Below are 26658 nucleotides of genomic sequence, written 5' to 3'. Positions count from 1 at the left end.
AGAATGTAAGTGTAATAAGTTAGTGATGTCTATTTACCAAAGATGAAAAAAGTAAATTTGAATATTATTTCATGGACGGAGATAGTATTTCTGAAAAATAAGGGGTATAATAGAAATTTTGCTTTTATTTCTTGGTCCATTCCCCATAAAGAAATGAAAAAACCAACGATTTTTGCAAGAAATGAATCACACTCATATCAAGTAATAGTGCATGCCTGCACTCATTCCTCAGGCCATGTATAATTGAACAACGAAAAGGCAAGCCGCAAGCACTATGTTTTTTCCAGATTTTGGGTCATTTCTTGCCATTTATGAAAAGGCGAACATGCCCTCAGTCGAAATATGACCTTTTTAGAATTTCACTTGTACATACCAACTCATCTAGACCAGGAAAACTTTCTCATACCACAACTATTGCTATTAAAATGCATTATCGATTTCTGATTCGGTTTACGTTGCTGAGATTAACATTAACTTTCCTTTTTCAAGAATCTCAATTGTTGTTCTCAAGCGAAGGCATTTTTTGGTGTGATTTTGATTTTTGAGCATTGATATTTTTCATTCGTACAATATATTGGAATGGTACACATTGGGCAAGAGAATGGCAAGAATTATTGATTATTCAGGACTTGTGCATATATATACAAGATCGATGAGCCTTTTCATTCTGTCAAATTACAAACTCATGGCAGGCAATGAATCCTCCAAATGTTCACGCAAGCTTCCCTTCTCAGCAGTGCCATCGTCCTGACAAAAAACACCACAGGGTCAATTATTCACAGCCAAGCATGTTAACTCTGGGGATTCCAGAAGTCCAACGAGGCGACAAAGAAGTATATTTATGAGCCGATGGAGAAAGACGAACTAAAGATGGATGCATATGCCATCCCAATTGAGTCCACAGTAAAATCTATAGCACATGAAAGAAATCAAAGAACATACACTTGTATCTCTTGATTCTGCGTGCTCAGGGGTTTCTTCCATCCCGTGGTTTGAAAAAAGCAATTTTGCTCCGCATCCAGGTGCATGTGGTGCACCCACAGCTTCCTCATCAACCAAAACTGTATCTACCTTGTCTTTTCCCGATTTGGCATCTGGGACCTGTAATACATTATATTTCAAGTTAGGTAGTATGTTACATTCAGAACTTGCTCTTTGTGCTCTTTAGATATTAAGCAAAAACAAGCATCTTGCAGTTCGTGGTTGCACGGCTACATGTAAGTATTGCAAATAGAAGAAATGAGCACCATTGGCTTTTGCATACCTGAAACATTGCCTCAGTCAGAATGTTTTCTAGTATGGCTCTCAAACCACGTGCGCCAGTATTCCGGGCTATTGCTTTCTTTGCAATTAATCTCATTGCATCGTCTGTGAACTGCAACTGGACCTATGATTCAAGTGCTTGGTCAAAATTAGAGATCCATTTTTATCAGGCATGAATGTATAGTTGACTGTAACTTACATTATTCATGCTGAACATCCTCTTGTACTGTTTACACAGAGCATTTTTTGGCTCCGAAAGAACCTAAATAAGCAACTCCACTATTAGGATACAATAAACTGTCAAACTAGATAAGATATTTTGATGATATGAACTTTTGTGAAAGAATCAGATAGACAACAGAGGAGTGTGATTATGAGCCTTCACAGTTCACAAAGAGGTGAGTCCAAGAGGTATCCAATTGACTCTTTTTCTCTAGCCCTCTCTCTCGTTAGTAATATCCAGGTTCAAAGGTACCAGTTACTGATTTCATTAAACTGTAGTGGTACTGCATATATAGATTACTGTTTCCAGAATGATACCAAAACTCTTAGCTGTTTTCTGAGTTTTCAAAATTATACAATATTTGGTTTCTGATAGTATTCTTAATCCTTAAAGTGACTATCGCAGGTATGACTCCTGCCTTTTATTTTTTGACTATTTCCAACTCTACTCGTATCAAAAGAGTACATTTACTCTCTTTATACATTCAAGATAATACTGCATAAAGCTTGGAGAGCATACAGATGCCAGGCTACACAAAGAGGCATAAGAACAGATTACAACTTAAGGTAACAGAATAAGCAAACCTGTACAAGTTGGTCTTCATCGAGAGCTGACAAACTCACTATAACAGGAAATCGCCCAACAAATTCAGGTATAAGACCATATGCAGTAAGATCACTACTCTCTACCTGCAATGCCAAAAGCATTGTAAGACAACTCTCCATAGTCCAGATACTATTGGCATGAATAAAATGTATTCCAATTCAAGAACTGAATATTCGGAAGAAAAAAAAGTGAAAAGAGAATGTTGACATCAAGACCCGGATCAGTTCTCACATATTCCAACAGCGATGAGGCTACAGTAATATTTAGTCCACCAAGCCTCATATTAGCACGAACTGGGGCTCCAAAACCAATTGAGGAATCATGTCGTCTGGGGAGAAATAACAAGTGCTGATGTAGTTGGCATATGAAATAAATCAACAATCAAAAGCTTTGACCAATAAGATTACCTCTCTGAAATGGTCTTCTCCAGGTCAACAAAAGCCCCACCACATATAAAGAGGATATCTTTTGTATCTATCTGCCAGATTCAAGAAACCATGTAAAACTATTCATAATCAGTTATACTCATGTAACACTTAATGAGGAAACCATAACATTAGATTAACTTTGTTTGTGTTTCCAATCAAACTTTACATTTTATTATACGTTATAACAGAACAAAATGTATCATACCAAATTTGGAGCCCAAGAGACCTCAAAATTAAGAAGTAATGACAAACTTGTAAAGGCAAGTTAATAGTACCGGACAGAGTTAACTAAATATTATGATCAATAATGGGTGATTATTAGTAAGTGATATCAGCCCCGACCTGCTTGTAAAATATAAAAGGCATAGATATTTCAAATGAGGCAAACTCAGCTCCTGGATACCTGAATGCTATCACGGTGTGAATGCCTTGGGGATCTATTATCAGGAACACTGACAACCTAGACAAAAAAGATATCGTCACTTTCAGCATTTAAAAAAAGGTAGCCATTCTACTCTCAGAACTTAATATTTATAAAGACAATAAAAAGAAGTTTAGAAATAGTTTAAGTTGTGCAAACCTAATCCAGATACAGAAAATTTTCCATAACGAAGGATTAAATGTAACAACTATATTCACACAAAAGAAGAGTTACTAACAGTTCCTTCAAGCATTTTTAGTAGAGCTTGCTGAACACCCTCTCCAGATACATCTCTACCAGTATTTAAGCTCTCTGCCTACACAAAACTTCCAGTGAAAAAGTACATCAATAAATAATGAAAATTAGTTACCCCGATAATATTATTGTTGAGATTTCCCATACCTTCTTTGTTATTTTATCAACTTCATCAATGTATACAATTCCTCTCTGAGCTGCTTCAATATCAAAGTCAGCAGCCTGCAAGGTAATAATAAGAACACAAAATGTTTCACCAGAACCTTTAAGCAGGGAAGCATAGATGCTATCAAATATCCCTATGCTATTTTTAACTTCTACAACCAAGTGCTAACTCATGTATGCTGAAGCGTACACTAGTCTTTATACACGCCAACAAGAATAAGTAGATGCTCTATTGTAGTTTTGCCTTCTTTCACTTTTGCTCGCCTATAATCTACTTATTTTCTTAAGTATAATAAACTGTCTCACAGTTGATGCTAACAGACAGAAAAGGAATTCATAAGAAGATACTCCCTCCGTCCGCGAATAGGAGTCCCGTTTTTCCATTTTGGTCCGTCCACGAATAGGAGTCCCGGTTCATAATTACCATAAATGGTAAAGAGGCCCCACATTCCACCAACACATTCCACTCACATATCATTTAAAACTAATATATACAAGTGGGACCCCTATTCCACTAACTTTCTGTAGGGCCGGTGCTGCTGTTGCCTGCGCGTAGGGCCGCCCTCCACTCCCGTCCCGGGGCGCTAAGGGGCTTTTGTTTTTGGAACAGACGGCATTGCTGACGCCTCGAAGGCATGCAAACACATAGTGAGAGGATGAATTATTCATGGGCATAGTTGCCAATAGGGAGTGTACCAAATACATACTAGCAAGCAGTCAAGAAGAATCAAGCATTGACACTGTACCAAACTTCAAACCTGCCTGTGTTAATGAAGTTGCATCAGCTATGACAAAAGGTACTTTCACAACCCGAGCAAGTGTTTTTGCAAGCAATGTCTTTCCTGTTCTTCAGTCAGGGAAAGAAGGATAAATCAGAATGATGCACCACCATCAGGCATAAATAAATATCTCTACCAACCACAATGGAAAGATCTAAAATTCTGCTGCTAAACAAAAAACAAATAAATAAAGCCACTGAATACTTTTGTTCATAAAATCAAAACTCTACATATCGTGCCTGAGCCCGTTGGGCCAATCAATAAGACATTGCTCTTCTCCAGCTCAACAGCATCATCATTGCAGCAATCTTGTTCAGACTTAGTAGGAGATGATTCAGAGCCTGCCCTGATAATAAAACAACAAAATGGTGAACAACATGCAAAAGATTCATCCTACATATTTGTAGAATAAGCAATAGTTGGACTGTATCTGATCAAATATCAAATGAGTGCATATACTTTACTCAAGATATTCTAGAAAGCATTGACTTATGTAAACAGTTCTGAAGACTGATATGATAACAATGTTAGACTGCAAATCATTATTTTGCTAGTCGCAATCCAAAGACCAGAGCATAGAATTTGAATGAAACACAAAATATTATGCATTTCTTTTAATCTTATAACTGAAAGAATTGTGATCTATCAAAGAAGTAGTATATGAAATACATCCAAAAGTATTAAATAAATTAAGAAAATTGGTGATTAGATTAGGGAAGCAAGGTTAACATGTGATACAGACCATCAACTGTAACAAGGTTAATGATTTAAATAAAATGCTACCCTACTCTAGAAATCTTAAATTAGTGTTCACGGCTAACCAGTAACTAGCGCATCAATATTTTCGAAGTAATAGGAAGCCAAATCATCCTAGTTATTAACATAAGTTGCTTCAAAATAAAGATTTCACTCATCAGAATACAACCTCATAATAACTACTAACATAGGTGTTTGTTAACATGATACTTGTAGCTTCTTCTCAATGTAACATCAAAATGAAATGAGACATTGTACATATCCATTGAGTTACCAGCATTTTACGCTTTTCTTAGATTACATAACAGAGGTGGATTAAACAGAGATATATTGCTCACTCTTTCTTCACCAAGGAATGGTTTATTCTTTTGTAGTGATTATAAACAGCAACAGAAAGCACCTGTCATATAAGATAGATTTACTTAGATGCCAAGGGATGAATCCGTGACCGCAACATTTCTAATGAAAACGCACAGGATAAACAGACCTTTTTTGCCATCTCCTGCCCGACAACAAATTCATTGAGCACCTTACATATCTCCTTGGGCGTTGGCAATACTTCTTGCCCCACTTCTGTCACCTCCTCCACCAAACCTGCAGTCGCTGCAGAATCCTCCTCCCGGCCACGATCACCATCTTGATGAACACCACAGCTTCCAGCGTCATTATTGTTCTCGATGCTGCTATAAGACCTCAACTTCTCCCAAATCTTCACACCGTTCTTCCCGCTTTTCCCTACCGTATCCCGATTATTCTCTCTACCATCCTTAACCCTCCCAATCTCGATGAAACTGCCCTGCAGCGGCTCCAGCTTGAAGGGCCGGAAATAGTAGGCCGTGCGACAATGGCAGCACATGTTAACAGCCTGGTAAATGCCGTTCTCGCCGGCGGTGATGGAGAGCGGGCGGTTGGAAAAGAGCACAGTCATTGGCTTGGAGCATCGAGGGCAATTGACCTCCGCTTTGATTTGGTCGTAGTTATCGGAGCTTCCGTCCCATTTCTGGCGCTCCTGGAACCCTAATTTGGCGAGCCTGAGGAGTGGAGTTTGGTTGGAGCGGGGGAGGAGTGGCTTGGCGGCGGAACGATGGTGAAAGAGGGTGATTGTTGCGGTGCTGGTTAGGCGTCGGAGCTTGGACGCAGAGCATCGGAAAATTGCTGACATAATTGGCGCCGCCGCCGTCACTTTGCAGCTTTCATTTTCGTAAACAGACTAAATTCAGTGTTAGTGAGTGAATGATCGCAATTCGCTCGGCCGGTAGACCGGGTCGGACCAGACCGGACCGGATTGGAATGCCACGTATTGGTTTTACCCTTTTTCCCGTGCCTCCATCGTCACCCTCAAAATTGCAAGTTGCCCTTCCCTACACTAGCTGTGGGCTGTGGCTCTCTCTATATCTCTCTCTCTCTTCCTCAAGAGAGAAGAATAGAGCAGAGCTGAGCATAAACTACAAAATCACAACAAGAAAATCTCTCTTACTCTCCGCACCTAAACATAATTTCCGAACTTCTCTATTTAGCCCCATTCCCTCTCTCTCTTTACAATACACTTGTGCTCTGTAAAATTTGATCTCGAAGCTCTACTTTGTTTGGGCGCAATGAAGCTGAAGAACCCCTCAAATTCCACCTCGCAAACCCTGACCTCCTCCGAGACGCGCCTCCTAGTGCGCGAGACGCTTCGCATCAGCGCCAACCTTGCCTCGGCGACTCCGCCGTCTCCCTCACCGGTGGCTACGGCGCCTCAGGTCAAGGATTCCAGCTTCGGCGGGCTAGCCGACGATCAGTTTTTGAATTCGAGCTTCAGGTTGATCTGCTGCGAGGAGATTGATGGCAGGCGATGGCAGTACTTCGCCGATGACAACGTCGGTGCAAGGAGTGTTGCTTTAAAACCACTGAAGAACAATTCCATTCGCGCTGTCTGCTTGCAGACTCCGTTGTCACCTGCCGATGTAAGTACTATCTATTTGAAGTCCGGATTGGCTGCATTGTTTTCATTGTTGGATAAAAAGAATGCATCAGAAAGAGTCATATTCCCGCTTTCACTTTATTTGATGAGTTTATCGTAACTTAAGTTTATTTTTCTGGAGTTAGCATTGAGATATTAGTGAATGTATTTGTTGTTTACGCTGGTGTAAAAAAACATTTTTCCAGTAGTAAATAAGACGCAGGTTAATGGCTTATTCAGTGTGATATACTCCCTCTGTCTCCTAAAAATAGGGACTTTGGGGATATCATGAGTTTTAATGTGAAATTGGTAAAGAATGAGAGATAAAGGAAAAAGTAATTGAAGTAGTGTTAGTAGCTAGTGACTAACCTTATTAATGGTTAAAAGTAGTGTAATAATGTGTGGTGAAAAGGTTTCCATAAATAGAAAGTGAACTAATTTTGTGGGATGGTCTATAATGGCAAAATGTGACTATTATTTTGGGACTGAGCGAGTAAGTTACTATATAAATATAACTATTTAAATCCAATAATTTGGGGATCGCTATGTAGTTGCTGTCAGTAAATTATTTTTTTCAGTCGTAATGTAAAATAGAGGGTCGGGCTTCAGTCTTAACTGTGAATAGCAAAAACCAAACATGGGAGTATATATAACTGCAGTATTAGGCGTGTGAACACGTTGAAGGTCATCTGTAAATATTTGTCAAGTGGCAATTAAGAAGAAAACATAGTGGGGAACCGAGACTGCATCGGTGAAACCATAGAAGACAAAGTAAAACCTTTGATCACGAGTTAAGTTGTCTCTTTACTTAAGTTATGTTGTTCGCCTTGCAGGAGTTGATAACATTCATAAGATCTTACGTTGTTCCTGAAGGTTTTCCAGACAGTGTCACACCTTCCTATGTGCCGTACATGACTTGGAGAGCGTTAAAGGTACTTTTACTGATCTGATAGATAATGGAATTGGTAGCAACATTGCAGTTTCCTTCATCATTGAACTGTTTACCATATACAGCCACCCCAGTATGGTGATAGTGATGTTGTTTTGGTTGTAGCACTTCTTTGGTGGTGCCATGGGTGTATTCACCACACAAACCCTCCTAAGTTCACTTGGAGTCTCCCGAAATAGATCAGCACCAGGTGCTGTAGCTATCAATTGGATTCTCAAGGTACGCATGCTAAGTCGGATGAGCTATTTATATGTCAGAACAATTTATCTTGCATAAAACATTAACATTATGCAAAAACTCAAAGCTATTAGTTGAATTGTTAAAAGCTCTTCTCTTATGGCATTGCCAGAACATACTTATGTTTAGTTTTTTACTTTTTAAAAGCTTTTCCCTTAAACAGCATTGACAGTACCTACTAATGTCTGAACCTTCAAGATTTCTCTTATAGTGATGCCAGCTTTTAGAAGCTAACATCATAAACTGTGATTTACCTAGGATGGTGCTGGGCGGGTCGGGAAGATGCTCTTTGCTCGACAAGGGAAGAAGTTTGATTATGACTTAAAGCAGGTAACAATTGTTAGAAATTGGTGGTGAAAGAGTAGAATATGATGTTAAAGTTCTGCTAGTTAACTCTTCATTATCTCTTGTCTTGAACTTCATACAGCTGAGGTTTGCTGGTGATCTCCTTATGGAGTTGGGAGCTGGAGTAGAGTTGGCAACTGCAGCTGTTCCCCATCTATTTCTTCCATTAGCATGTGCTGCCAATGTTGTTAAGGTTTGTCTAGTTAATACATTAATATATAGCAGCAATTGGAAAAATGAATTTCGTACATGTTCCTTATTTTCTTATAGAATGTTGCTGCGGTGACATCAACTTCGACTCGAACACCAATATACAAAGCCTTTGCCAAAGGAGAAAATATAGGAGATGTCACTGCAAAGGGAGAATGTGTTGGAAATATAGCAGATCTGGTATGCTTGTTGTTCATGTTAACATTGAGTGAAATCTTTATCTTATGCAACTTAATCTCGCATCACCAAGCCTACTGAAAGATGCATTTCTTGCATGATCTTGTTACAAGTTAGCATATTATATGTAAACTGCATTTTCAGAAAAATACGTCATGCTGATGTCTTGTGTTTTGCATAATATAGCACTCTATGGTTGTGGGAATTCCATTCTGACTATCTATGCATCATTCCAGGCCAGCTCAAAACTGATGTAGTAGTAATTTAAGTAGTACATTTGTTCAGATCTGGTTCTGTTTCAGTGATATATCAATTGAAATGAATGAAGGGCTATTATTTGCTCTGTCCTGATATGGAACTAGGCAATGTGATCCTGTCTCAATGCATTGTCCATATCACGCTTGTAGGGTGTAGAATTTGCAATATCACTCTTTTCCGACTTGTACTTCTAACTAATTTTGAGTATTTTCTTTATGCAGCTTGGAACTGGACTCAGCATAATGATTACTAAAAGAAACCCATCCTTGTTCACCACATTTGGTCTGCTCTCATGTGGATATATCCTTAGCTCTTATAAAGAGGTTCTGTGATGTGAATATATCAATCTACCTCTCTAGTCAAATACTCTTCCATTCCTTAATTACTCTATGTTCTCTATCAAGGAGTATTGATAGAAGCTGTTGTATTTTTCCAGGTGAAATCTGTTGTTTTGCATACACTAAATCGTGCACGATTCACTGTGGCAGCAGAATCCTTTCTAAAAATGGGTAAGATGATTACCTTGTCTCTCCTATTCTTCTTTGCTCATTACACAACTTTCTCATTCAACAAGATCTAATTTTGGAATTTGGGAGAGATGGGGTTAATAAAATTGGCTTAAAATGGTATTTGGCCCTTCGATTCTCTGGTATTTCCAGCAATCACAATGCCTGCAATTGCCTTTTTATTGCTTCATGTTAGACAAAACAAGATTGTTTAAGTCAGACAGACCCAATCTCATATATTTTGCTTGATAATTAGATTTCTACATTACCAAAGATATCTGTGAATATGGTAAAACATGTGATTCTTTTTCATATTTGTTTTATGCTTTAATATCAGGGTGTGTTCCAAGTTTGCAAGAGGGAAATTTGATGGAGAATATTTTCATTCCCCCATGGAAACAGCATAGACCTATTGTTCTTGGTAGCGCTTCTCTCACTCTCTTTCTCTTTTCACAATCCACTCACAGACACAGATCCAAACACATGTACACTTCTTGCATCCCCCAAGCATTCACATCCTAGGTCCAAAGATTTAGATGGAGAACATATTCTTCTATATTTGCAGGACCAAGGTTCAAAGATGCATTCCAAGACCCTATTTCATATATCGCTTTGGAGCCCATTTTTGAGGTATAGTGCATGTCATGTGAAATTGATTAACATGTCAAGTTCCAATTTCGTTGGGGATGCCTTTTTATAGTCAGATTGTATCTGTGTGCCTGCTGATTTGTGTTCATGATCTGGATTGGCTATAATTTATAACTTATACTTACAAGTTGCCAATCAAATTTACTTGGATCACAGAAAGAGCAATACATAGTGACTTATAATCCTTCAAAGGGCAATATCTATGCCTTGTTCAAGAATCAAGCAAAGTCTGATGATATTCTGAAAGCGGCTTTTCATGTAAGATTTTGGATCTGTTGATCACTTGATCTTGTAATAAAAGTAAATGTTAGAACTCTTGGCTAAATTCCCATTCTACTACAGGCTCATGTGCTGCTTCACATAGTTCAATCATCCAATCAGTGCCAGCAATCCTCGAAAAAACAAGACAATGATCTTTCACTGGGTGATCTACAATCTCAGATTGCGGAATCATACAAGTTGGTGTCATCTCTATATGAGCCTTTTAAGACAAAAGTTAAAGAACAGGTAACACACCACCTATTCTAGAGCAGGTCCAAAATGAATATACTGAAATGCTTCAAGAAGTTAGTAAATCTGTATTTCTTTCTAAACTCATGCATGATGATATTATTCCATGAAATATACTTGGGTAAACAGATTAGAGATTATAAGTTGGATCTCAAGTAAGCGGCTCTATAGCTATTTGGTACTGGTATTTCAAGTTTCTAATCTACGACATGTATACAAAAGATCAAGAAAATTGAACTTAATATAATCCTTACCATTTGGAAAGCTGATGTTGCAGCTAGCATAATGATTATTCATGTTATTGTTGGATGTAGAAAACAGGTGAGATTTGTGGTGGATGTTGTTGAAGTTACTGTCCTTAAACAAATAGTTGATGCTTGATAAATAAATTGTTAGCTGGTTGCAAATAATTTTTCAATTATTGACCATTGCATGCTGACAATTATTTCGGGTCAGAGGGCCTATAGGGTGGCGGAATAAATACATAGATAAGTGTCGGCTGAATGCAAATATTCATCAATTCTTGATTACTTGTGAAATTTATTTAAATGGGTACAGAAATTCCACGGTTTTGATGGCCTTTTTACGCTCTTGCCTTAACGTGCTTAGAGATGTGCCATATTAACTATAAGAAGTGGTCCCTTAATCTTGTGAATTGAATATTGAGATCCTTGGAGATGATTGTTAGGAGGCGTTTTAATTTATTTCAAAGCATTAATTACCCCTCTTGTTACAAAATGGCTGCTGATATTTTCCTGTTCTCTCAGGGTTGGGTCATGTCTGAATCACTACTAAATCCTGGCAGAGCACGGCTATGTGAACTGTCAAGTTAGGCTTCATGTGGAACCTTTAGAGACTGTAAAAGCTCAGAGAAGGATGCAAAGGGATCCAGTCACTTTCTTGCTTATAATCGGGTTGAATGTTGTCGGAACTTTGGGATATGAGCAAGGTAGTGCTGTTGCTGAATCAGGGATACTAGTTCCATGTAAACGCATCCCGTTTTCTGCAATATTCTTGAAAAAAACAACTAATGGCGTTTGTTTAGAGCCATGAAGCCTATTATGATATGCTGAAGCTGGGGGAGAGGTTGGGTTGGGTTAATTATATAGGTGCAGATTTTGTGTTTGCCAATATATTTTGCTTTATCACATGACTTGTACTGTGCTCCATATGTATATTTGGTTTTGTGGATTTGTCAGTTACCTTAGTTGGGCGTAATCTCGTTAGCATCATAATCTGTTTGTAATACACTATGTAATTAATACTATATTATTATAATTGGCTCAATCTAGTTTGTATGGTGAGATTGCTCTTCATCAATTATAATAATGCATGATTGATTAGACAATTTTCTTTCAATCAATAAATTTTGGGTATGAGTCACCATGGGTGTATGTGGCGTGTGAATTGTAGCGAAAGATCGTGTTAAGTTTGGCAATTAACCCTTTTAAGTATGTTATGCATTTATATTTTTTCTTGCATATATGTTTTATTAGACTAGTAACTTGACATAAAATTAGGTCGGTAAATTTGCATAAATGATTTTGTATAATGATATCTTCGTTCTCCGAAAAAGATGTCTTATGTTGGATCGATTTCATCACATACTATCTTAAATAGGCATCATATATTCATGATTGTTGGATAATTTTTTCACGAGATGCTCTACTTATTGCCAAGAGAGATCAACAAATAGATATACGAAACTATGGAAATAGGAGTATTATTTTGGACAGATAGTTGAACCAACAAGATATATTCTGCATTCTCAAGAAAGATCGAGATCTACAATCTACATCCACAAACTTCAGTCGGAAGACTTTATCCCGTTGCGCTTGAAATACTCTCTGAATCCATAGGCACTGACATCATTGTCGAACTGTAACAAAATAAAAACACAGTAAAGACTTCAGAAGGTTATCAGAAACGTTAAACACATTTTCTTCAGGGTTAAGTATGCATTTGAATCCTAAATTATTAGGTTTTCATAAAAAAATGTCATAGACTATTAATATTGCTAACCTCTGACTTGACCAGCAGGACATTTTTGTTGCTTTTCGAATACTTTAATCCTTTTACTATTAATTATTGATAGTTTGGGACGTTTTCATGAAAACGCTAATAGTTTAGGATTTCAGCAGATATTAACATTTCCTGTCTAGCGATAACTTGGATGCACTACTAATGCTAAGATAACAAACATTGTTCTAACAGATTCTGAAAAGAAAAGGATACAGATTACAGGGACAATGTAAACTCAGAGTGTTAGAATATCACAAATTCAATTACTGTCATATTGAGGCAAGCATAAACCTTAGGTATGACCAAAAACAACTAGAAATACTTACGGGTAAAACTTTGACAGCGTACTTTGTGATATTTGGATCAACAGCCTTCACTTGATCAGCTGCCTGCAAGATATTACCAGTGGCTCATTACATTCAAAGACAAAAACCGAAGCTTCATGACAGCATTACAGATGAGAAACCTGTTCTTAACTTTGCCAAAGCATTTTAAGTTGCATATAAATGGAGGTTTTAGGTAAAACTTTCAGCATTTGATGAATCCCATAATGAACAAGATAGCAATATGATGCCATAAAATACAGAGATAAGAAGAAAAGTAAAACCATCTCCTTATGTGGCACTAAGTATGTAATAAGAACACATTTTACCAAAGAAACCTAGTTAGACAATGATAAGCACACTGTTTCTAAAGTAAGTTGAACCTAATTCTGCCAATTTCCAGAAAACCAAACCTAACATTGTTTAAACTAAGTTAATATAGGAGTAGACAAAAATATTCAACTAAAAGGGAAAAGGGTGGATCAGCACATAAATAAATAAAAATTGTCTAGTTTATACGGAAAACAAGAACTGTGGATGTTTGTTCCTATAGCATATAACAAATGACAATTTCCGTTCGTAAGTGACACCTATGTGTTTCAAGTAATTACGTGTTGATTCCTAATTCGAACACGCTTTTCTATGGCAGACTTGGCAGCAAACAATTGCATCTCATCACAGGACCAACTATAGGTTTTTTCTTTATTTATCTCACCTTACTATATCTGAACTTACAAATGCATCAAAGTAAGAACAAGATTGCTTTACAGGAGGTCAGTGAGAAAAAAGTTCCTTTATTGGGAGATGACATTCCAATGGTGGGGAAGATACCATGAGGCGATGGAAAACAGCTCACATACAAGTCAAAAGAATATTTTAAACTGAATCTTGTAGATATCTAGATTTCTAAGCTGATTTCTAGTTAAAGTTCCACCCAACGGAGCATTGTTCTTTCAAGATTGGAATTTGGAAACTTGATACTGATTATGGTCCAGGAGTTCCTTATCTAAAAATAAGATCAGCATGAAAAGAAGCTAATACTAAGCAGGGATGGACAAATACATAAGCCAATTGCTCATTAAGCAATACATAAATTACATGAGAAAAGGTTCCACTAGACTCCTAGTAAAACTTCAGCAACGGTGTTCTCTTAAAGAGCATTCACATATTAATACAGTATGAAAGATGAATAACGGCACCCACCTGTTCTGGACTGTGAAATATTTCTATGAAGGGATATTCTGTCTTTTGGCGTGTTATGCAAAATCCAGGATACTTTGGGCACTCAACCTAAGCAGAGGTAACTAAGTTAATACATTATATCAATATCAAAGAAATACTCTATCAGCTTAATTTTGTAATGGAATATTACATGAATAACCAGAAGTTCACTGACATACAACCTTGAGCCGTGTACAATGGCCACTATCTTCTAAAATGATGAAGACCGGTGGTTACTTACACGCATAAATTTTACATGAGGATGGAACTCTGCTGCAGCTTCTTCCAGTACTCTATCTAGACGTTTGGTGAGGTTACATCTGCAGCAGTCAAAAACTTTAATCATGAATTAGTGCATCACTTCCATAAACCAATACTACAAAGTAAGAAGGTTTACAAATTACTTTATGGTAAATGCAACAACCACAGGGTGACCTTGGTGAAGAAGCTGTACAAATTCACGCTCCGAGGTAAAATGAACAACTCTTGATGGTCCTAGATCCCTTGGGTAGCCAGTATAGTACCTTTCAGGTTATACAAGAATGCACAAAAACATTAACTTGGATGACCAACCAAGCAGTAAGCAGAAAATACGGATCTAATGCATCAGTTACATCTCCTGTACTATGCAAAAACTTGCACATACACTTCAAAAGTAACCAAAAGAAAACATCACAAATATTCATACATGCACACAGAACTAGAGTTCTATGTAACATGTCACATTGATAATGACAGGGAAGATGAGATGTACCAACAAAAAAAAGAAACGACGCTATTAAGTAGTATTAACGCTATTAACTTTTGTAACGAGTGATTTCAGAAGAAAAATTATGAAAATTTCCAAGAACCCTGCATGTAACTCTCGGGTCAATAAAGTGCATCCAAGCATAAAGAGCAACATGGTAATGCGAACCACCCCAAAAAAGCAATATGATCGACTATTTGATAGCCGAATTACAATTAAATAAAAAATCAAACAGACTATAATATCAGAGCTATTTACATTGCCTTACACTATGTTCATGAGTTCTGGATAGAAACAATTTTACATGGAAAAAACAGATGCATAGATGAGTGTGCTTGTAACATACTTGCACGTTGCGCGAAGATTAAGCAACATCTTGTTCAGCACCGAGGATTCCTCCATTCTGCAGAACTTTATAAAAAGAAAAATGATCAGCAAATCAGTACTCCCTCAGTCACATAAAAATATGTGCACTTTTCATTTCCGTCCATCCCATAAAAATATGGGCATCTCCATATATGGGAAGTTGTCTCTAAATCATTCCACATATACATCAATTTATTTCCAACTTATACCACTATTACCCACCATTACAACTCATTTAACACTAATAATAATATGGGTCTCGTTATCTCCTAACACTACTTTAACTGACATTTCCTCCTCTTTGTTGCTTTACCAATTGTGCATTAATTCTCGTGTCATTTCAAATGCACATATTTTTATGGGACGGAAGGACTACATTATTTTGAAAATGTCTAGGATATGAATATCTGAGAATAATTTCACAAAAATTAATATCGCAAAAAATGACAAATAACCAAATAGGTAACAAGAGTTGGAGAATGCGATGGATTATGCAACTTTGGATTACCCCTAACTAGCACATATTGTCTCAATTTTTAAAATTTTCTCGAAATTCAGCTCAGCCAAACTAAACTATTCCTCGCAATTTAAGATATCAGGACTTGGGGAATGCGAATATGCGATAGATTACGCAACTGTAGATATGAATAGACACACCTAAAGAGAGCGACGGCGGCGGCAAGCTAGAATCCACACTTGTGGCGGTGACGCTGACGCCCGGCCTCAGTTGGGGTTAGGGGTTTAGTTTTGCCTTCTGCGCGATTTATTTTGGAGTTTGAACACATAAAAGCAACATCTAATTACTTTTATAGTAAAATCGTTACTATTTACTAAAAATTGTTGAAAGTAGAAAGTTATTGAATATTAATTCTCAATAAAAAAAAAAAAAAAAAAAAAAAAAAAAAAAAAAGTGAATTCCAAAACTAGTCCCGAATATATGCTCATTTTACGATTTTGGTCCTAAACATTATGTTTTGAGTTTTTAGATTCAAAACATTTCAACTCGGATCACAATCGGTCCAAAGTTAACTATTGTGTCAAATTTTAACGGTCAACGTTTTTAATCCCGATTTTGACCAAATTGAGATACTAAGTAACACAAAAAAAATTTAGCGACAGAACAAATCCGTCCCTAATTGGGAGATTGGGAGATTCCCGGTTGCGGCGCATTTCATCAAACACCTTGCCTTCATCCACATGAAGACCGGCGCCAAGTTCATCGTTCTTCACCACGGAGCGCCGGCGGGGCCTTCCCACCACGCGTGGCTCTTCATCTTCACCCTCTTTACCACTAGGGACGCCACGTCTAGGACCTCCGCCACAACCGAGAATTCCAAATCCAGCCTCCCCAACTCCTTCTTCGATGCGCTCCTCCACTACGCCTCCATCAACGCCTCCTCCACCGGCTGCATGTCCGGCGACGAGCTGCACCACCATCGCCGCCGTGCTCCGCCGCCCCCTGCAACCTCCTCGTCTTTGGGCTCAGCCTCGAAACCCTACTGTGGAATTCCCTCAACCACAACAGTCGCACCTTGTTCGTCAGGGACAGCGCGTACCTAGTGTCGAAATTGGAGGAGAAGCAGATGTCGGATATGTTCACGTCTTCACGATTGCTCTGTTCACGATTCTGCTCAGTTTCTCCCAATTAGTGATGCATTTGTTCCGTCGCTAAATTTTGTTGTGTTAGTAACAACTTAATTTAGTCAAAATCGGGATAAAAAATGTTGACCGTTAAAATTTGACGGAATAGTTAACTTTGAACCGATTGTGATCCGAGTTGAAATGCTTGGGATTCAAAAATTCAAAAGATAATGTTTATGACCAAAATCGTAAAATGAACATATGTTCATGGCCAGTTTTGGTCTTTACTAAAAAAAAAAATCAAGTCCTATTACAATTTTCAAAATTTAAGTTATATTTACAATTACTCAAGAGAGGAAGAAGTAGATAAAATAATGAAAGGGAGCGGGAAAAGAATGTGAGAAGAAAAGTGTTGATTTTTACTAAAAAAATGAAATGACTCCATTACTATGAGACGTACAAAAATGACAAAATGACTCTGCTACTATGGAACAAAGGGAATACTATATTTTATTCGTCGCACAAGAATATGCACTCTTTCTTTTTTAGCATGTCTCACAAATTTAGAGATATTCATTATCTATGAATTTCCTTCACACATTATTAATTTATATGTATAGATTATAGAAACCTTAGGGAAAATATGAGTTAGTCAATTAAAAAACTAATAATTGAATAGTTAAAACAATGAGTACTAGTATGAGTTAAAGCTTAAATTAAATTGAAGAAGAAGGAAAAAAAATACAAAATAATCAATAATTAGTGACTATAACTAAAATTCTCATTAATATGGAGAACGTCATTTAAAAGGTTTTTATTTTAATCTATAAATATGCCAAGGTTTCATATACTTGGACGGTTAAAAAAAGCATTTCAAAATATCAATAAGATTCAAACAAAAGAAATGAATGTGACTACTTTCCAACTTACAATAATGAGATTCCCGTTATATTCACACTTGGCGACTTGATTGTATAAAAGAAACACTTGTATTAAATCTACTCTCATGCCAACGCACTTTATTATTACATTAGTCATATTTTATTCTTTGCTGTATGAATTGGCACTAGAAAAGTCAGCACCTATCATCTATGTGAGTATTATTCATCCCGAAATTTCCAAGATCCATACCAATCAGCTTAATCATCATTAATTACCTACTATGTTATAGTTCATCATTTCAACTTTGGTTTCTCCTAATTCTATCACATTCCAATCCAACATTCTCAGAAAATAAAGATCATGGCTGCCTATGCAGCCTTGGTTTCTCTAATGAATACTATAGATGACATCGAGCACCATCATTCCCCACCCATCTCTCTCCACAAACACCAAATTCAATCTCTCACTGAAATTGTTAACTTCCTGCAAGAATTTCTCCAAACTTACAAGTCCCCTGTTTCTGACAGCGACGAAGCAGATCCATTGGAGATGCGTATTGCAGATGCAGCTTACGCGGCTGAAGATATTATCGAATCCCATATTGTTGACAAGATTCATCTCACTAGATCCAAAACAGCCAAAATCGGAAGCTTCTTCAGTTGCTCTCGAGGTCCAAAGGATCCAACCACGTTGTATCATGATGTACAAAATGTGATAGAAGAAATGGATCGGATCGAGAAAGTGGCGATTGAGACCAACGCTGAGAAGGCAGTGGTGCTCCGTGATCAACGGCTTAGATTTGTCTCTTCTTCTACTAGGAAGAAGAGTAGTGTCATGATGGTGTTCTCTGATCATGTCTTACATGGGATCATGGAAAAGCTCGTTGCACACGAACCCAGGCGCCAAGTCATCCCCATCACTGGAATGGGCGGGATTGGTAAGACAGCTCTTGCTCAAACTCTTTATTCCAAACAAGTTATGAAGGAGCATTTCGATATATGTGCTTGGGCCACTATTTCTGAACAACACAACACAAGAGAGATTCTATGTGAACTTGTTTCTCAAGCCACTAAGAAAAACAAGAAACAATTAAGTGAAAGGAGTGAAGAAGAAATTGGATTAGAGCTCTACCAATATTTGTGGGGTAAAAGGTTTCTAATTGTAATGGATGATATGTGGTATATTGAGTCTTGGAATGAAATACAACATTTTTTTCCTAACAACGACAACTGCAGTCGGATAATGGTCACGACTAGGCAATCACAGTTGAGTTCCCAACTAAACAATCATTATAGCCATCAAATGGAATTTCTTGATGAGGCTAGTAGTTGGTTCCTACTCTCCAAAATTGTGTTTGGAGAGGAACGTGTACCTCTTGATTTGGAGAGAGTTGGTAAGGAAATTGCTTACAATTGTAGAGGACTTCCTCTATCAGTTGTTGTAGTTGGAGGCATTTTGAAAAATATGGAATATACACAAGAATGTTGGGAATCAATAAGAAACAACTTAACTTCAATAGTAAATTTGGACAATGATAAGTATTGCTTGAGATTGTTAAAAACGAGCTACGATCAATTGCCACTCTACTTAAAGCCTTGTTTCTTATACATGGGTGTGTTTGAGGAAGATGATGCTATTAGCATCTCAACACTCGTCAAGCTATGGGTTTATGATGGATTTCTTAAACCAACAGATGGAAAAAGATTGGAAACAATTGGGAAAGAGTACTTAAAAGACTTAGTCAATAGAAATCTTGTGCTAGTTGATGAGTTAGGGTCCACAGGAAATATAAAAGTTGTCAAAATTCATGATTTGCTAAGAGACCTATCTGTGAGCCAAGCTAAGAAAGAAGGGTTTTATCATGTGGTAGGAGAATCTAGTCCTCAAGGCATATATAGCCAACGTCGTGTTGTTATACACAAAAACACTTCAAAGGAGAAAGTCATTGATGACTTGAAATCTATGTCACATGCTCGTTCCATTATTTGCCAATATGGGAAAGTTCCACAGTTCCGGAATCATGCATTGTTGAGGACAATACATGTATACAAATTAAGCCATGTGAACTCACTATTGTTCCAGTACGTTAACTTGCGGCACTTTGCTATTGAAGTTTCTAGCATGTCCTTAGTTTTTTCTTCTTTCACTCAGCTTTGGAATTTGCAGTCATTAATTGTTTCTTGTCCGCATAAGTCCATTGCGCCTGCAAAGATTTGGAAAATGCCTCACCTGAGGCATATTGAGATGGATGAGAGGAGATTGATTCTCCCAGATCCCCCGGGTGATGCTGTCATCTTGGAGAATCTAGTGGTACTTAAGGGAGTACATAATTTCAATTGCGATGAAGAGATCGTTAAGAGAATTCCCAATATCAAGAAATTGGGAATACAATATTCAGGGAGCAAGGGAATGAGGCATGATGATTATTATAGTCTGAGCAATATTAAATGTCTGGGTAAATTAGAATCCCTTGATATTTCATGTGAGTATGATTTTAGAGGGAACGATTGTTTATATGAGCTCACCTTTCCACAAACCCTCAAAAGTTTGACTCTTGAGATGAAAGGTGACTTTGAATGGAAAAAGATGTTGGGAAAGATAAGTTCATTGCCCCTTCTTGAGAAGTTCGATTTGTGGTCTGGATGCTTTGGAACAGGCAAGTGGGAAAACTTCGAAGGCCAATTCCCTAGCCTCAAATACATGGGCTTGTTTTCATGTCATAGCCTGAATCATTGGACTGCAGAAGCAAGCTCCATCTTTCCACGTCTTGAGAAGCTCCGCATTGTTAATTTAGATGGGTTGGAGAATATTCCGTTTGAAATTGGATACATACCAACACTTCAAAAAATATGGATGGTTGATTGCGGCGAATCGGTGTTGAAATGTGCAAAAGAGATTGTAGAGGAACAAATGGATTTGCAAGGCGACGATCTTCCGTTTCATGTTCAGGTTTGGCTTCCACTTAATAAGATCAAAGAAATGCAGATCTTGACAGGTCCCAACTTTGAAGTTGTAATAATCCCCAATGAGGGTTATGTTTTCTAAAATTGAGTTTGAGAGCATTGTGTTATGCTGCAGTTTCTGCAAATCATGTATAAACTATTCCGAGAAATTTGCAATGGAAATAGTTAAGCAGAGTATAAAATTACTTTATCATGATTCATGCATATACAACAATCTCTTGAATTTGAATGGAGGTCGAGCATACACATGGCATGTGTTATCTCAAGAATAACCCTTTTATTTTTTCACGTTCTTCTATTGTAATTTATTTTCATTTGAAGACAAAAACAGATGTTTGGTTTCTCAGTTTTCTTCCAGATTGGTTTATCCGATCATTTTTAAATTTCAACTGAAGGTAGAAAACTCATTAAGATGGTGGATATGTTTACTGTTGGATCTCATTTTACCTCTTCATAAAGATGGTTTCCACGTAAATCTTGGTGTCACACAACAGTAACATGGGGATCACCCGAAGGAGATCCTTGGCACTGATTCCTCCTAAATTGCATTGATTTATCCTAAAGATTTCATTTCAATTGGAATTTGGTTATTCACCATGTACGAGGATCCCCGCTAAGCATCCATGGCTGAATGGTTAAAGTGCCCAACTCATAATTGGCAAATTCGTAGGTTCAATTCCTACTGGATGCACGTCAATGGGACCCTCCAATAAGTCTATTGGAATTGGCTCTGCATCAATGGAATCTCATCACCCACACATAACGAATTGCGTGGCTGTTCGGTTCATGAAACAAAATTGTCTTGAGATGCAGTGTAAGATATACTAAAATAGACCTTGATTAAATTAGTCTTATGCATGGTTGTAGAATAGGGTGGAGAGGAGAATAATGAGGAGAGGGAGATGGACAAATTAGTAGGAGGGGGTGAGGTGAGATGGTTAGTCATGAGATTAGATGAAAAGGAGTCCCTTCAAATGGGCCGAAACATACCCAAATCTACAATTGTTAACTAAAATTTGGTGGAAAATGTGAATGGAGAAGATAAAAGTTATCTTGGAAACCGAACAGGCACTACATTAATAAATTAACAGAGTTAACAATTTAAGAAAGTTATCGCATCTCTATGCATACATTAATAAAAGTTGAGTCTTATATTTTTCACTCAAACCAACAAATATCTAATTAGTACTAATGTTCGGTGTATAATCAGTAATAATTGATAAGTAACTCGACAACAACAATACTGAGACAACAAATTTACCAAATTGAACACCAGTGTATCATCCAAACATTTAAAACTGATTCATTGTACATATAAAGAGACTACTACATTGCTCAGCATGATAAATTCAATACACAAACAAAATCACAAAGAAAGTATCATCACATTCTAACCCACCTGTAATTTGCTTGGAGCCATGGACTGCCTCAAATTTTACAGCTCAGTTTAGGGTGAGGGTTAAACTTTCTACTTGAGCCTAATATAAATGAAGGTGTGCTTCAAACGGCAACGTAGTCATTCTCCTGCGCTCAGCAATATGGACAACATGCACCGAGGAACCTGTAGTCTAAGCATAGTAATTCAAGCTGGCTTTCTTCTTCGCTTGAACTTGGATGATACCTTCATTGAAATCTTCATGGTTCACCTGAGCAGAAATTTTGAAGGAACTAGCACATAAGTACAATCAAAGAGATGCTGGGTCTCATGTTTCAGACAGCTCTTTTAAAGGCAATCTTATTAGTTTCAGATGCGAGTTTCACCAATCAGTATAATGTTATGTTATGGCATTTGATATTAATTCATCACTCTGACAAACAGCAACAATTAAAGAATCTTGCATAAGCAGCAAAAGAATGACGTATAAATAGGACAATTTGGCACACTTTGACACAAGCGCGCGCACACACACACATCATCATCATCCAGATATGAGCACCAACCTCGGTGGCATCACGGCGAAGAGCTAACATGCCTGCTTCCACACAAACCGCTTTAAGTTGAGCCCCATTGAAATCATCTGTTGAGCGAGCAAGCTCCTCAAAGTTGACATCAGGATGAACATTCATCTTCCTGGAGTGAATCTGCAATTAAAGAAACTATCAGTAGCATGCACTCATAACAACTCTAGCACTGTTATGTAGGACATTAAATATAAACAAAACCGACTGAAGGCACTTCACACACACAAAAAAAAAATCAACTAAAGAAAAAGTAATACAATATCGGCTTGAAGACATACCTGTAAAATGCGAGCCCTTGCTTCTTCAGTAGGGTGGGGGAATTCTATTTTACGATCCAATCGACCAGACCGCATCAAGGCAGGGTCCAAAATATCAGCTCGATTTGTTGCTGCTATTACCTGAATGCACAAATAAATAGTAAATGCATTAAGAGACCATGACATTTAATAAAAGAAATTAGAGCAATGATATCAAGTGTGCTAGCACAAACACAATATTGGAATCACAGTAAATGATCTCAAATTATAATTATAATATATACTATTAAAAAAAGCATTGTCATGCTGCTGAGCAAACAACTATCAAAGAAGTCACTTACTGAAATGGAAGCAAAAGATATTACTGAAAGAAGGATTAAAAGAAGCAGAAGTGAACCTTTATGCGATCATCGCTGCTAAAACCATCAAGTTGGTTGAGCAATTCTAACATAGTTCTTTGAACTTCTCTGTCACCACTAACTTCACTGCATAAGAAAATATTCTCTGTTATCCGCTAAGCAACACCAGAGCCCTCGATATAAAGGGAGTCAAGGACTCAATACTCCTCCAGTATATTGGAGAAATTCATGATCCAGGAAGTTGTGAGGCACCCAAAACAGCAATGCAAACTGCACACAACCTACCTATCAAAACGCTTTGTACCAATAGCATCTATCTCATCGATAAAAATGATGCAGGGAGATTTTTCTTTAGCGAGTTGGAAAGCATCACGAACAAGCTTTGCTCCATCTCCTATGAACATCTAAAAATACATAAAAACATTATTAGAGTACACACAGTTAATAACAAACTTACAAAAAGAGCCAAAATGCATCAAGTAAAATACAGGTCAACTGTACTGAAATAAAAAATAACTCTGGACGAGTTGAATCATGCACTACAAGGGTATTTGTTTGGGGTACACATGCACAACAAATCAGGTACAATTAAAAATAATCTCGAGCATACTATACCTGAACGAGTTGGGGACCTGCTAGCTTCAAAAAAGTGGCATTTGTTTGGGCAGCACATGCGCGGGCCATTAGAGTTTTCCCGGTTCCAGGAGGACCATAAAGAAGGACTCCTTTCGGTGGACGAACTCCTAATTTCTGAAATCTCTCTTTGTGAGTCATTGGCAACACAATTGCCTCAACCAACTCTTGAATCTGAAATGTGAACAAGGATTGTCTCATCAACAATGTAAGAAGTGACAAGAACAAGACCTATGAGTTGATCAAAGGGAGAATTGCCTGTTTCTCCAAGCCACCAACATCATTATAGTCCTCAGTTGGTTTCTCATCAACCTCCATAGCCTTAACACGAGAGTCATACTCAGACGGCAAAGTATCCAAAATAAGATAACTGTCTTTGTTTACTCCAACAAGATCCCCAGGCTTCAACGTATCAGGATCAACCAAACCAACTACAGGCAGGAAAATTGTCTGCAATCGACAGATTGTAAGAAAGATTAATATGTTAGAAGGTTTGAAATATTCATATGTTCTACATGGATTAGAAATCCAGTGCAGATGCCCTTTCTGGGTATCTCACAAATAAGTGTTCCTTCAATATGTTCAGCTCGGCATTAATATAGTTGAAGTCAAAAGAAGGAATTATTTATCAAGTGAAAGGAACTTCGAATCATTACTATCAAATTTGAGTTCTTTAATGTTCCAAGTATATTCAAATCTATAGAGGATTCAATTCCACTAGATGAGCATATAAATTTGTTAAGATATCACATCTCGTTTTCTGTTCAGCCAACATGAACTAGACTTGGACCTATGAAATGGCAAAAATATACACACAATTTCCCCTACACCTACATCAGACCACACATACATGAAAACATAAGAGACGGAGGGCATCATGCAATGGAGCAAAGTGAGAAATACATGCTAGTCTGCTATTTACCTGGCGTGTAGATGTTTTTAACACAACGCATTTTCCCTTCCTTTGTGAGTCGAGATCGATATTTGCACCATCTTCTTCTGCTTCTTCCTCTGGGTTCATTTCCAATATCTGAGAAAACAGATAAAAGGTGATGATCTCTTGGTGGTACACAAATCATAACTAAAGAAACTAAAATTCACTAGAACATAACATGTAATTTTGTATTTGAATGCCACCACTGTAGATCACACAGGATTTGGTTCCTAAAAATGACTAATATCACATGTATCCTTATAGGTATTTCCCTTACAAGTTGTTTTTCAGTGTACCTACCACCAGATAATATCATCTGGAAACATCCTAAAATACTGCAAGATATTGAAAGAACGGGGCATCCACAAAATTAAATAAGTGACTGGGAGTGTCAGTTCAGTTACAGTGGAAGTAAGAAGTGGATATAACACCACAACTCAACCTCATCTTTGGCTACAAAACAAAAGTATAACTAACATACTCTTCTTGCTTTCTATAGTCTATAGACACCAAAACATTAATAAATTGACACACACACACATGATAGCAGCTGCATAAGATATTAAAAGTTTAAAACTGAATGTAATATGACGGACAACAATACAAAAGGTAAAGGCAGTCCTATGGATTTGGATCATATGGTGGCCTGGCTTCAATACAGTTAATCAAAATTTCATAGTTCGCTTAGTTTCCATTTCAAATATCGTTCTATAGCTCAAGTGCTCAACAACTTTGATTATCCACTAAAGCATAGTGTTCACTTAGCAAACAAGGAATAATGTGGGTAGAAAAATTATAAAACTTCCTTAAATTGTTTAAATGTCCATCATCTAATGTGAGGTTGGCTAAACATGAGACAGACACCCCGCTGACTCCCCATTCCTAACAGACCAAGCACTGGTAAATCTTGAAAACCCCCCAGAAAAATATGGTGCAGAAACCAGGCAAAAAAAAAAGAAGAAGATATAACTAGGATACATTTTCTCCAGCTGTAATCTGAAACCCTAAGCAACGAATAAAAGGCCTAATCAAACAATCCAATTTAGATAGGGTAAAAGGCTACATTTAATACCTCCACAATGTTTCCGACCAAGTAAGGAAGCTGCTTATTCAGCTTAATTTTTTCCTGATTCTCTTTAATCTTCTCGCGGAATGAATCCAACTCCAAATTGGTCCTCTGTAACTCTTCCTGCCAAAAGCGAAAACCCGGATCAGATCGCAACAGAACTTAAAATCACAACAAAATTGAAATTCATCCAAAACACACGGCAACTGAAAGTCGGAATTGAGACCTTGAGAATACGGATTTCGTTATCCAGAAGACGAGAGGCGCGAGTAATGTCCTCGGTAGTCATGGAGGAGAGCTGGTCGTCCTCAAAATTGTCCTCCACCATCGGCGTGGCCATACTGATCCAACTATGGTTCAAGGTCGGTAATCGGGTGTGTGAAGTTTGTTGAGAGAGAGAGAGTGGAGAGGTGAACGGAAGCGAGAGGGGTATTGATATGGTTAGCTTGGAGAAGGGGACTGGTATAGTAGATATGGGCCACTAGATGTTGTACTGGGTATGGGCTAATACGGCCCATTGGGTTACACTTTTTTAATACCACTACTATTAAGAATCTTCACAAACAATTTAAAACGATTAAAACTAAAATACATAAATAGATCATGTTATTTTTTAATGAATGGAATTTATAGGTTCTTCACTGATTTATTATTCTCACCTTA

General features: G+C 37.5%; 5 protein-coding genes and 1 non-coding gene across 7 annotated transcripts; 3 read left to right on the top strand and 3 right to left on the bottom strand.

Annotated features, from left to right (window-relative positions):
* Window positions 1–589: 589 nt before the first annotated feature.
* Window positions 590–6102, bottom strand: LOC125193025 (CLP protease regulatory subunit CLPX2, mitochondrial-like). The gene is made up of 14 exons (XM_048090726.1): window positions 5384–6102; window positions 5235–5296; window positions 4380–4486; window positions 4108–4203; window positions 3344–3459; window positions 3180–3257; window positions 2924–2980; window positions 2500–2570; window positions 2324–2420; window positions 2071–2175; window positions 1463–1525; window positions 1265–1387; window positions 943–1101; window positions 590–747 (listed from the first exon to the last, which is right to left on the bottom strand). Exons 1-14 carry the CDS (start codon window positions 6056–6058, stop codon window positions 676–678), a joined length of 1881 nt encoding a protein of 626 aa, XP_047946683.1. The 5' UTR covers window positions 6059–6102; the 3' UTR covers window positions 590–675.
* Window positions 6103–6244: 142 nt separating this feature from the next.
* On the top strand, window positions 6245–11982 carry LOC125193024 (protein root UVB sensitive 6-like). Its single transcript, XM_048090725.1, has 13 exons — window positions 6245–6842; window positions 7672–7770; window positions 7893–8006; window positions 8283–8354; window positions 8452–8562; window positions 8640–8759; window positions 9236–9337; window positions 9451–9523; window positions 9858–9941; window positions 10086–10150; window positions 10325–10426; window positions 10511–10675; window positions 11446–11982. The coding sequence occupies exons 1-13, from the start codon at window positions 6492–6494 to the stop codon at window positions 11509–11511; spliced, it is 1524 nt and encodes a 507-aa protein (XP_047946682.1). The 5' UTR covers window positions 6245–6491; the 3' UTR covers window positions 11512–11982.
* Window positions 11983–12363: 381 nt separating this feature from the next.
* Window positions 12364–16127, bottom strand: LOC125192857. 2 transcript variants are annotated; one of them, XM_048090523.1, is made up of 7 exons: window positions 16016–16127; window positions 15339–15403; window positions 14649–14768; window positions 14486–14564; window positions 14227–14313; window positions 13027–13089; window positions 12364–12557 (listed from the first exon to the last, which is right to left on the bottom strand). In XM_048090523.1, exons 2-7 carry the CDS (start codon window positions 15392–15394, stop codon window positions 12486–12488), a joined length of 477 nt encoding a protein of 158 aa, XP_047946480.1. In that variant the 5' UTR covers window positions 15395–15403; window positions 16016–16127; the 3' UTR covers window positions 12364–12485. The 2 variants fall into 2 exon arrangements, with proteins under 2 accessions (XP_047946480.1, XP_047946481.1); XM_048090524.1 differs by having other exon boundaries at window positions 15339–15395; window positions 16016–16121.
* Window positions 16128–17978: 1851 nt separating this feature from the next.
* LOC125193406 (putative late blight resistance protein homolog R1B-16) lies at window positions 17979–20974 on the top strand. The gene is made up of 2 exons (XM_048091189.1): window positions 17979–18032; window positions 18349–20974. Exon 2 carries the CDS (start codon window positions 18371–18373, stop codon window positions 20864–20866), a length of 2496 nt encoding a protein of 831 aa, XP_047947146.1. The 5' UTR covers window positions 17979–18032; window positions 18349–18370; the 3' UTR covers window positions 20867–20974.
* A 427-nt stretch (window positions 20975–21401) lies between these two features.
* On the top strand, window positions 21402–21475 carry TRNAM-CAU. The gene has a single exon. It is a non-coding gene; the product is annotated as a tRNA-Met (tRNA).
* Window positions 21476–22028: 553 nt separating this feature from the next.
* On the bottom strand, window positions 22029–26431 carry LOC125196059 (26S proteasome regulatory subunit 6A homolog). Its single transcript, XM_048094420.1, has 10 exons — window positions 26222–26431; window positions 26002–26118; window positions 24918–25025; window positions 24254–24445; window positions 23978–24169; window positions 23648–23766; window positions 23401–23488; window positions 23025–23144; window positions 22726–22866; window positions 22029–22430 (listed from the first exon to the last, which is right to left on the bottom strand). Exons 1-10 carry the CDS (start codon window positions 26333–26335, stop codon window positions 22353–22355), a joined length of 1269 nt encoding a protein of 422 aa, XP_047950377.1. The 5' UTR covers window positions 26336–26431; the 3' UTR covers window positions 22029–22352.
* Window positions 26432–26658: the final 227 nt, after the last annotated feature.

This window comes from Salvia hispanica, chromosome 6 (assembly GCF_023119035.1).
Source record: "Salvia hispanica cultivar TCC Black 2014 chromosome 6, UniMelb_Shisp_WGS_1.0, whole genome shotgun sequence".
Taxonomy (NCBI): domain Eukaryota; kingdom Viridiplantae; phylum Streptophyta; class Magnoliopsida; order Lamiales; family Lamiaceae; genus Salvia; species Salvia hispanica.
The sequence above is the reverse complement of the archived record's forward strand: the minus strand, read 5'-3'. Positions and strand labels throughout refer to the sequence as shown.

Coding starts and splice junctions, on each gene's coding strand:
- LOC125192857 (XM_048090523.1), bottom strand. CDS start 15,394: ATGGAGGAATCCTCGGTGCTGAACAAGATGTTGCTTAATCTTCGCGCA. Junction 13,090..14,226: donor TATTTCACAGTCCAGAACAG/GTGGGTGCCGTT, acceptor AATATCTTGCAG/GCAGCTGATCAAGTGAAGGC. Junction 12,558..13,026: donor ACGCTGTCAAAGTTTTACCC/GTAAGTATTTCT, acceptor ATTTTGTTACAG/TTCGACAATGATGTCAGTGC.
- LOC125193406 (XM_048091189.1), top strand. CDS start 18,371: ATGCGTATTGCAGATGCAGCTTACGCGGCTGAAGATATTATCGAATCC.
- LOC125193024 (XM_048090725.1), top strand. CDS start 6,492: ATGAAGCTGAAGAACCCCTCAAATTCCACCTCGCAAACCCTGACCTCC. Junction 7,771..7,892: donor TGACTTGGAGAGCGTTAAAG/GTACTTTTACTG, acceptor TTTTGGTTGTAG/CACTTCTTTGGTGGTGCCAT. Junction 9,338..9,450: donor TCCTTAGCTCTTATAAAGAG/GTTCTGTGATGT, acceptor GTATTTTTCCAG/GTGAAATCTGTTGTTTTGCA.
- LOC125193025 (XM_048090726.1), bottom strand. CDS start 6,058: ATGTCAGCAATTTTCCGATGCTCTGCGTCCAAGCTCCGACGCCTAACC. Junction 2,421..2,499: donor GAGAAGACCATTTCAGAGAG/GTAATCTTATTG, acceptor ATTTCTCCCCAG/ACGACATGATTCCTCAATTG. Junction 1,102..1,264: donor TGACTGAGGCAATGTTTCAG/GTATGCAAAAGC, acceptor AATGTATTACAG/GTCCCAGATGCCAAATCGGG.
- LOC125196059 (XM_048094420.1), bottom strand. CDS start 26,335: ATGGCCACGCCGATGGTGGAGGACAATTTTGAGGACGACCAGCTCTCC. Junction 24,446..24,917: donor TAAAAACATCTACACGCCAG/GTAAATAGCAGA, acceptor TGTCGATTGCAG/ACAATTTTCCTGCCTGTAGT. Junction 23,489..23,647: donor GGTACAAAGCGTTTTGATAG/GTAGGTTGTGTG, acceptor TTTCTTATGCAG/TGAAGTTAGTGGTGACAGAG.